General features: G+C 41.1%; 1 protein-coding gene across 1 annotated transcript in view; it reads left to right on the top strand.

Moving 5' to 3' along the window:
- The window catches only part of prodhb (proline dehydrogenase (oxidase) 1b), a 10,714-nt gene extending 1,776 nt beyond the window's left edge, over nucleotides 1–8,938 (top strand). The window contains exons 3-14 of the mRNA XM_067520990.1: nucleotides 1,919–1,953; nucleotides 2,034–2,183; nucleotides 2,413–2,477; nucleotides 2,579–2,695; nucleotides 2,861–2,934; nucleotides 4,016–4,097; nucleotides 4,885–4,977; nucleotides 5,217–5,363; nucleotides 5,540–5,715; nucleotides 6,508–6,606; nucleotides 6,709–6,797; nucleotides 7,728–8,938. Coding sequence (XP_067377091.1) covers nucleotides 1,919–1,953; nucleotides 2,034–2,183; nucleotides 2,413–2,477; nucleotides 2,579–2,695; nucleotides 2,861–2,934; nucleotides 4,016–4,097; nucleotides 4,885–4,977; nucleotides 5,217–5,363; nucleotides 5,540–5,715; nucleotides 6,508–6,606; nucleotides 6,709–6,797; nucleotides 7,728–7,918 — 1,318 coding nt within the window. The 3' untranslated portion in view covers nucleotides 7,919–8,938. The remainder of the gene's footprint in view (nucleotides 1–1,918; nucleotides 1,954–2,033; nucleotides 2,184–2,412; nucleotides 2,478–2,578; nucleotides 2,696–2,860; nucleotides 2,935–4,015; nucleotides 4,098–4,884; nucleotides 4,978–5,216; nucleotides 5,364–5,539; nucleotides 5,716–6,507; nucleotides 6,607–6,708; nucleotides 6,798–7,727) is intronic.
- Nucleotides 8,939–10,954: the final 2,016 nt, after the last annotated feature.

Consider the following 10,954-nt stretch of genomic DNA (forward strand, 5'->3'; position numbering starts at 1 on the left):
CCTGTTCTCTTGTTTGATGGTAAAAATAGATGTAGTTTTGTTACAACCAGGAAATCCTCACTCACTACAATATGATCTTGGTCCTGGATTGGCTCGCTGGCTGCAGAGAATCTCTCACTTGTTAGGAATCCAGTCACATGTGGAGCACAAGACACTTGGGTGACAGCATAAATCTTACGCAAGTGCTCTAGCTTCGCAGCAGCAGCAGTAGCACCAATGCTACTTAAGTTGTGGCTCGGGGCATTCATGCATTATGAGTAATTAGGACATTTTGGCCCATTTAGGATCTGCTTCACTGTCTAAATAGTGAATAAAATTTGCTTAAGTGAAAGTGTTCGATGCTCATTTCATTGAAGTAAAAAAAAAAAAAGGCACCTGTCAGATTTACTTAGTGTAAGTATACTAGTCAGGCAGAGAAGACTGACCTTTATTTCTTGCATAGCGTCTCTGAGTTTTATAAATGTCATACATAGCAAATAAACAAGGCTGTTAGGCCGTATATCTAAGTATAAGGTCGTTTAAGTCTGTTGACGTAGAGTGACAGCTGACTGCAATGCCAGCTTGTCCTCCATTATTGTTTTATTGTGTTATCACATTCTGAAAGGTGATAAAGCTCCCAGGCCCTTTGCTGTTACTCGGTCGACCCTTCTTGTACTTTAAGTCGGTAGATGTTTTTTTATATACCATGTCACCAGTAACAAGATATCACTGCACAGCTTTCTCACACTTTGTCCCGGGGTTGGCTGCTTGCAAACATCAAACGAAGTATCAAACCTCCACCTAGAAAGCTTTTGTATGGCAAACATTCACCTTCAAACAGTGAGGGTGGAGTACAAGGTGCATTAAGCCAGCCTGATCTCAGACAGCAAGGCTTTGACAGGCACACCAATGGACTGTCAAGATAGCAAAAACAAGATTTGTCAGTTCTCTTTGCAACAGAAAGATGTAAGATGCAAGTCCTGCCTTGCAGGTGAGAGCTTGATACTCACAATGCAAAGGGCATCCATACTAAAAATAGAGTTCCTGCTTTTAGATTGGATTAATTCAGGGTTTGAAACATGCTTCATTTTATAACCAACTTGTTGTGCTAATTGTTACCAAAGATTACTAACGCAATTATGATTGGGTCCTACATGGTTTGAAATCTTGGCAGTGTAAAACAGAAAGCATCTGAATAGTCACTTTTTTTCTTTCTTTTTTTTACAAATAGCTAATATGTTTAGTCTAACCTAACTATCACAGGGTCTCTCAGCCCAAAATGATGTCTTCATGATGTTATTAAACAGAGAACTATTTAGTTTCTTGATAAATGATATAAATATTTAAATACATGCATGAGACCCTGTCTACCTATTGCCTTTCACAATACAGTTTGCGAAATGGTGGCAACAGAATAAACCCATGAAACAATATTTGGTTTTACTGGAAAATGTGACACAGAAGAAGCTGTCACACAACATTTGTATACACATCAAATCCACAGTACAAGTAACTGTTAATTTAATGTAATGTCTTAGGAAGTTAACCTCTTTAAGTTTTCCAGGCTTTGTATTCCACTGACTTCAGAAGTTGCGCTTGTTTACAGTTCAGTCATTTTTTTCGTTTACATTTTGCCACCTGGTGTCCCAGTGCCTTATGATGGGGGGAACAGGTCAAGTGTGGGGGGGATAGACCAACACTCTTTGGAGTGGTCAGTGGGTTGACCATCGGAAAGTTCAGCTTATATAGGATCACAAAACTCAGCCTCTTGCATTCCACTGACGCAAGGCCAAACTGTTTACACAAGACTGCTGTTTCCTATAATAAACTAAGATATTCGACCTTTTTGCAGCAATTTTGTCACATCTTGATTTCTTATGCGTCCCAAACACAGGGCGAAATCAACTAATTTCATTTGTTTGTGCTCTTGCAAATGTAGCTCGTGTGTATCTGCTGCAGAGAAAGAGAGTGAAGGTAAGCTCGTGTGTTTCATTCTCATTTGTGGACCTAGTATGTGATGTAATTAGAGGTAATAGGCATATTTTCACCCAAAGGCGAGGGCCACAGAGACAAGAAATATCAAGTGCACAAGCAGTTCGGGGACCGTCGCGGGGGAGTCACCGGAGCTCGCACGTATTTCTACGCCGACGAGGCCAAATGTGACCAGCACATGGAAACCTTCATCAAATGCATCAAAGCATCTGGTCAGTAAACAGAAATAAAACTACATCAGTAATAAAAGTTTACAGTATCTCTGATTTGGCATGATGTGTTGAAGCTTTAACTCCACGCTGGCTCATATACTTTAATGCTTTATACCCCCTGTTGTCTTACCGTCCACTCTGCTTATTACATTCAGTAGTCCTGTGTACGCTTAACATTTCTGACTGTGAATTTTTATTTATTTTCAAACTAAATATGCCAAACATATAGGTGGGAGCTCAATGAACGGCTTTTCAGCCATCAAAATGACAGCTTTAGGAAGACCCCACTTTCTGGTAGGAGCTAACATAGGAGGTAAAATATTCAGCTGATAATCCTGTGGTACATGATGGGTTGACGGATGCTTTTTTTTTTGGTTTGTTTTTCTTTTTTAAAGCTTCAGTTGTCAGAGGTTCTGGTTAAATGGCGGCGATTTTTCCACTTCTTGGCATCACAGCAGGGGAAAGATGGCATGGAGGCGCTAGCGCAGAGGCTGGAGCTGAACCAACTGCAGGTGGTTTCCACCTCTGTTCTTCTGGTGCAATTCAATTATATGTATAATCTCTACCAAACACTGCATCCAACGTCATAGATCATCTTAGCGTTTCTGTTTTATCTGAACAATGAGCAGGGTTACACCAGGTGCCATAATATACCTTAGATCTCTATGTTCACTTAGGAATTCCTCACCCACCTGGGCGCAAAAGGGGACTTCTATGGCTGGTTCACTGGAAGGAAAGCAGAATCTTCAGGGTGAGCTTGAATAAATGTTTGAAACATCTGGGAAAAAATTGTTGCACAAAATAATTTCCACACATTCAAGGCAATCCATTCACAAAACATTAGGATGTCTTAATGGACGGCATTATACAGATACTAGTAGTTGACATCAGTCATCCATCTGTTAGCTAGAATGTCTTCTTAGAAAAAGCAGAATTTTTGCTTGACATTTCACAAAAACAAGTGTTAAAAAAACAGAATTATTGTTTCTCAAGCAAAACAATTGTACATTCAAAATCCAGACTGCAGCATGAGTTTTAACAAAGAATTTGTTGTGTCATGAAAAAACCCAAACAAAACAAGATATGTAAATGGATGATTAACAACAATGACAATAAGTTCTGTGTTCTCCAATGTAGATGTGGTCTAACACTGGTGCTGACACATAGACACAACTATTTACACTCGCATTCACTCCTACAGACACTTACCAGTTACCATATAACTCAGTCTGCATGTGTTTGGACTGAGGGAGTAAACCAGGCTACGCAGAGGAAACAAACACGGGGAGAACATGCAAAGTCCACACCGAAAGGCCGCAGACACAACTGGATGCTGTGAGGCAACACATGCCCCTGTTCTTGACATTATCATTTATCAACTAATTCATCCTTACACACCACAAAAGAAAAACCCACCACCAGTCTTTTCAAACATACGAGTCAAAGCACATATTTTAGCATAATTAGTTTTTCTTGATATATGCAATTTCACAGCGTGTGAACAGTGCTGCATAATGTATCGTTAAAAGACAAAGTCCTTCTGATGTTTAAACATGCTACTGCTGAAGTTTGCCAGCCAAATTCAAATTTTGCTGAATAATTACAATGTCAAAAGAGCTGTCCTTGATTCTTTAAGTCATCTTACGAAATAAGGGAGAGAAGCTGTAACTGTTGGGCTTACATTATGTTATTGCATTTTAATTTTAAAGTTTGTCCTTAAGGAGATACTTAAGGAGCTGCAAAATGACTAATGTGTAGAAAGAACTAGCCATAATATTCTAAGTGCAGAAATATACTGTTGCTATAACGCCTTCTATCCTCTGCCTTGACAGAACCATTGACGTGATTGACTGGAACAGCCTAATAGATGACAGAACTAAGATATCAGAGCTCCTGGTTGTCCCAAATGTCGAGGTCAGTAACATACAACGAAACACTCAAAAAGTGGAAATAACGGAGAAAAGGGCAGCTTAACATTCCTTAATCAAACAACATTCAACATCCAAACTCTCTGCAGACTAAGTCACTCGCTGTTTGCTTTTTCGGATGAGTTGCGTATATAATTTACAAGCAGACAAGAGATTTGACGTAGCACCCGATTTCAGCTAACAAGAGTAAATGTGAAGTGCATTTAGAAGTAATTTGCCCTAAAAGCTCCATCACCTGGCACAGGGAAGGAAACCAGTTCAAGGTCTTTGTTACCGAGATGGAAGGTGTTAAAGAAGTTTCTGTGTTATGTCAGACTGGCCGTAAGCAATGGAATGCGGAGCAGCTGTCTGTGTCACTCACGCAATAGTGTTGCAACTTAATTTAGAAATGTGTTAATGTGTTTTTCTCTCCTCTGTGAACAAGCTTTTGTGACAAATGCGGGCCAAGACATTTCAGGAAAGTCTGTCAGTTGCTGTAACACTGTAAATTCCGATAGAACTTTAAAGCAGAGGTGTTACATCCAATTTGAAGGGACCTTAAAGTAAACTGCGTTTGAAAACCCAGATAACGGAGAGTTCAAATGTGAACCACTTGTCTCCTGTGTTAAACAGAGCCTGGGAGCTAATTGCACGTCTCCAAAATCTGGGCAGGTCTCCCTTGACGTGTCTGTTAAACATGGACCAAACACAGCTGAAGGCTGGACACACTAATAGGTGTCATATTTGGTTCATTAGCACCTCATAGTGCATGCTCTCTTTGGTTGTTCGCACAGCTAGGTGAGCTGGAGCCTCTGCTGGCAAAGTTCACTGTAGAGGAGGAGAAACAAATGAAGAGGATGTTGCAGCGCATGGATGTGTTGGCCAAGGTAATCTCACCTAAACTCCTACATCCAGACTGATTACTGACACATAACCAGTGCTGATAGTGTACTGCAACCATAAACATAACATAATCTGTGTTGACATGTTTATTCGAAGTTACAGTGTCGACAGAAATCGCGTGACAGTGATCATAATCGATTTCAACAAAGAAAGTATCAACTATTATATTGCGTTAGAAACACTGTTGGGAGTTTTTTTTAATAAATGGGATCTTTTTCTCTAGCATGCCTTGGAAAATGGCGTTCGCTTGATGGTGGATGCAGAGCAAACCTATTTCCAGCCAGCCATCAGCAGACTGACAATAGAGATGCAGAGGATCTACAACAGAAAAAAGGCCGTCATCTTCAACACGTACCAGTGCTACCTTAAGGCACGAAGCCACAGCTGGCAAAATGACCAGATGTTCAAATATGTCAATGATGAACATGCACACAAATCATGCAGACAACTGTAAATTCTGATAAAGATCAACTAAAATGGACGGTTTGGGTCGACGAGAAGAACTGGGTTTGGGCCTAAATCAAGTAAAATATTTTTGCCTTATAGGAGGCCTACGACAACGTAACCATGGACGTGGAGGTGTCACGACGTGAGGGCTGGCATTTTGCTGCCAAGCTTGTGCGTGGAGCCTACATGTATCAGGAGCGAGACCGGGCCAAAGAGATCGGTTATGAGGACCCTATTAACCCTGATTATGAGTCCACCAACAGAATGTACCACAGGTATGGGTGTGCTTTATCAACTGTTTATGCATCCAAAGTGTGACTGCATTGTATTTAAGCTCTGTGTTTTTACCCCAGGTGAAGCACTTTCATTAAACTGTCCACCTTATAGGCCCAAGTCTGCATCAATAGACAACACAGGGATTTCTTAAATTGGGGTTTCTGGGTTTAACATCTTTTAGCAAGCTTCCACCCTGTTGAGTTGTCCTTGGGCAAGCTACAGAAACTATCCAGCTCCAGTGGTGCTGCGTTGTAGTCATCTTCTGATATTTCTAGTTTAATGGCACCTCAAACAAACCACCCCATGGAGATCAATATGTTTTGCACAAAAAAAGAGGAAAGGCCAACTTCCTCAAGCATTCGATTAGATTTTGAGGTAAACATCGACATTAGGACTAAGTTTGGCTTGTGCGTTGCAACACAGCTTGAGGTGGGATTTAAAATATGCAGATGTTGGCAAAGTGCAAGCGTAGTAAGACTGAAAAGCTAGCAGAAGGCAGGGGTCCTACCACAATGGATTGCTTCAGATTTCTAGTAAATATGTGTGTGGAGGTGTTCTACAGTTCAGTTGTGCAAAGATAGTTCTGCACCACACAATAAATCTTGCACGCTAATGAGAAAGAGTTGTTTGGGGGAGTAAGGCAGGCAATAATAGGAACCCTAGTTCAATATAGCGAATAGTTTAGCAGGAAACAAGTGCGGTATTTCCCACAACAGGGACAAACATTCACAGTCATCCCAAAGGCAGTAGCGCGGTCACATTGCTTTTTTTCTCTTTGTGTTGCGTGTAAGGTGTCTGGATTTTGTGCTGGATGAGATTGCACTCCACGGAAATGCAAACGTGATGGTGGCTTCCCATAATGAGGACACGGTCAAACACACATTAAGCAGGTATTGTCAGGTCTATGCAGCACGGGCTGAAGAAACACACGAATGCATCTTCGCAGCTGCGCAAACCGAGTCCCACTCTAAGTCTCTCTCTTTCTCATTTAGAATGAATGAGCTGGGTCTCTTGCCCAGAGAGAACAAGGTGTACTTTGGTCAGCTACTGGGCATGTGTGACCAGATCAGCTTCCCACTGGGTGAGAAAAACACAACAAACACACAAACATACACTCCAGCACCAACCAAACAGTGACTAGGCACCGATCTCTCCTGGCCCACATAGGGCTGCTGGTCTGACAGTTTCAGTCAGGCCTCGGCCGAATGAGTGTTTGCCATGCTCTCCTGTAGCTCTCAGCCGTGTCCCTTAACACCTCTGACTTACAAACATGTGCTCCGCGGATCACGTGGACTGCATGAAGTCAGTGTGCTGCCCAGTATCATCACACGTGAACTAAGACACCTCAGTATTGACAAGCTGTCCTAACGAAACACGGCTGCCAGCTCTCAACACTCTGTTTGTCAGTCAAAGACAGACACAGGCAGTTGTCTGTCGTTGTAAGGCTCAGCTTGAAACAGCCCTGACTGTTATTGTAGTAAACAGACACACATGTTACTTCGGTGTTTAGTTGAGAGACACTACTGCTGGTACTGTGTATTGAATTCTCTTTGGTGAAATGCAGCATTTCGGAGGTTGGATCTTATATCTACGTGTATTTGTAATAACCTCGTTTTCGTGCAATATGTTTTAAGGCTTTGCTTGCGGCTGTAAAAGAGCTAAAGTGGCATTAATTGTAACACATCTGAAGAGCAGGTCATGGTTAAACACTCTCAGCATGTGAGCTGCACTGGCTGATGACCTGAGGTCGTTTGTGCAAACGCTGCTAACCTGTCATATTGTTGTTATCATGTCAAGTTGGCATCTATCTGTAATGCTTTCACCAGTCTGTCCATAATAACCGGCGAACCAGAAAAGCTGACATGATAACTCTGCTGAAAAAGGGATATTTGGGGATATTTGTGTATAAATATTTCGTTATGTTTATCCTCCTTATCTATGACATTCCTCAAAGTTCCTTTTTTCTTTTTTTGTTATTTTTCTTCATCCCGTCCACTTCAACCCCCCCCAGGCCAAGCAGGCTTCCCTGTCTATAAGTACGTCCCCTATGGTCCAGTGAATGAAGTGATGCCCTACCTGTCTCGGAGAGCCCAGGAGAACCGAGGCTTCATGAAGGGTGCGCAGAAGGAGAGGGAGCTGCTGTGGAAGGAGCTGAAACGCAGACTGGTCTCTGGGGAGCTTCTCTACAGACCCGTGTACTGAAAACACAGGGTGAAGAGACAGAGAGGAGAGCGTGTCAATGTGTCGAGTTTTTTTTATTTTTTTATTTTATTTTTTGTACTTTCTCCATTTGACGGCTGCTGCTGTGTCTGTCTGTTCTGTCTCTCCCTCAGTACGTCTCTCGCTGGATGTACTTGCCCTGTGCTGGACTTTTATTGCAGATGGACTTTTTCTGCATGTCACTTTCTTTTCTGCTTCTCACTGTTGTTTTTCTCCAGTACTTGTTCCCCTTCTGTTCCTTGCTGAGGTTACCCATGTACGCCACCATCCTTTCTTCAACCCTCTGTTTCTTTTACTTATCTGCCTCTGCATCCCTAAGCATTCCTCATTTTGTCCTATCTATGTTGTCTGTAGAGCTCCGGTATCCATCAAGTGGGCACCTTTACTGCTCTAAAAGGACTCTCTAAAATGTCAACGAGACCGGGGTGGGTGTCTCTTTTTATCACCCTATCTATCTCAGGGAGGGACAATAATAAAAAATAACAGGCTTGATTTAAATGGTAGTAAAGGAAACATCCATATTCCCTTCCTATATTACTGTACGTGCTTTAATCTCTTGGACAGGCTTCTCTGTATTGTGTGTTTGTGTTTAAGGTTGTATTACTGCTTTGAAATGATGCCTGTTTATGAGTCAATGAGAAAGTATAAACGGCTCCTCAAAGCATATCCCTCTTCTTCTGAGAGTGCAATGCTTTTGTTGTCATATTTGCTGAAGGAAGCCACATTATATTCACGGTCACTGAGGTGTTACAGGAAAACATACAGCATTTGGTATTCAGTGACTGACTTCCCTTACACTGCAGATGCCTGTGAGTCTGGAGCATTGTGCTTTTCTCATATATAATATGCAAGGGAGTAATGAGAGGGTTGGTTTTTAATATAATTGCATTTTGGTGGATTTACTGTGGGCAGTTTTGGTTGACATTGTAAATATGTTTGAGGCAAGCGAATCTCACGTTATTGCTAAAAGAAAATAAATATACACTGTGCGAATGCCAAAAATCTAAGGGATCGAATGTTTGTGACTGCAGCTTTTGTACATCGGATTTCTACACCTTTGGTTGGTCTTGGTTTTACCCTGTGACATGTTCCACTTGGTTTTTGATACACAATTAGTATTTGAGTCAGAGGGTAACCAAGCTTCATGATAATTATGGCCCTGTCGTTTTATGAGAGCAGTCAGTCCTCTATAGACGAACGTTTAATTACCCATGATACAACGCTCAATACAGATCACAGAAATTGGATGCATTAATCATTACTCGGAAGAAACTTTAGTGGCTGTTAAGTTTTGCTGTGGCAAAGTGCCACAGAGCTGTTACTGCTGCCGTGTTTCGGTTTAATTAAGAATCGAGTCTACTTTTGATGTGAGATGTGCTTTGGGGTATACATTTGCCAACAATCCCTTCTTACATGGCGACGAACTTTTCGCCGATAGCTGCGACTGATACATTATAGGATGAAGAATTCTACACTTCTTGAATGCTACACTTCTTCCTGTATTAAAACATTCAGGGATGTACGTGCGGCTGAGTCTAATTTAATCTACGTAATAAATGCTGACATGCACGAAGTGAAGAATAGACTTTTCCTTCTTTGTGCTCCACAGCTATTGCTTCCACGTGCTCTGATGTGTTTGGATTTTAAGTTCGACTGCGCCGCTGGATTTTTTGTTTTAATGGGACCAATGTACCGTAGATACCGTGACAGCCCCTGATTTATAAGGAAAATATACTGAGCTTTGTTTTTCAGGTTTAGACATTGGAAAGATTAGTTTTTTTCGGTGGCACAATGGATGGATTTGCTTGCTGCTTTCTCGCAGCCACGTAATCTCTAATCAACGCTTGTGTGCCAATGGATGTAATGAAAGTAAGGAGTGCAGTGATTTTGAGCTGCCTAGGAGTATTAAGTATTTTCATCTTTTGATGGCAAACTGAGAGATTACTGGCTCTCAGTGCACAAAACACAAAACTGGGCCTGAGCACATTTCAATTGAAAACCTGTAATTATACCCACAATAATGAGATGATCACTCCGGGAGGGCTGACAAAGTTTAGAAAAGTCATTTTGCAATATACAGCAGAAACCTGATTATGAAAACAAAAAGAAAACTCTTGTTTCAAAGTTTAAAGCGAGTGTTCATCTGGCTGCCCAATGGTTACAATACAATCCCAAAACATTTCCATCAGATCTTCTCGCTTATTAATTGACCTTTCTCGCAATTTTGCTTCAGCCACAATCATCATTAGGAATATTATGCATGACGGCTAGTTAAATCATTGGCACTCCTCAACAATTCTAGTGCACCTTGAAAACAATGGAAGCATGGAGAAAATAAAGACTGGAGGCCTTCAGCCATAGGATGTTGTATTTCCAGACATTACAACACAATTGCAACATAATTTCTACACGGCCAGTCGGAATTACAAGCAGAGTAAAACTCGGTATATTGGCATCTGTGAAAATACTGAAAACCTTGGTCAATATTTTATAACTACTTCTGAGGCTCACATGTCTAACAAGGAGATGGGTTTAACTTTCTGCGAGACGATCACATTTCCCCACTAAAATAATTGGCAACATCTTCCAATAAACAGAAGAATGAATTACTTAATAGCAACTACCTCTCCGTGCTCATGAATTAATACGACTAAGACAGTTTGTGAATAATTGTGTATGCAATAGTTGGCAGCTATTGCTTGTATGATTTCTTGGTGAGTTAGATGACACGATAAATGCCATATGTACAGTCATGTAGCTACAGCCAGCAGTCGGTTAATCTAACAAGACTCCAGGATGCCACTGTGCCCAAGATGCCAGGGCCAAGAAAGAGTCCAGCACAGAATCCCTTGGAAAACTAACCCAAAAAAACAAAAACAAAAAACAGACAAATGAGTTTGTAAAACAATTTAAAACTTTTAAAAATTATATATTTCGAGAAAAGACTGAATCTAAATCATTTGGATACACAGAAAGTTGTCACTGTTTAAATCTAAAACAACAGAATTGTATCGGGGC

Source organism: Channa argus, chromosome 11 (genome assembly GCF_033026475.1).
Source record: "Channa argus isolate prfri chromosome 11, Channa argus male v1.0, whole genome shotgun sequence".
In the NCBI taxonomy this organism is placed as follows: Eukaryota; Metazoa; Chordata; class Actinopteri; order Anabantiformes; family Channidae; genus Channa; species Channa argus.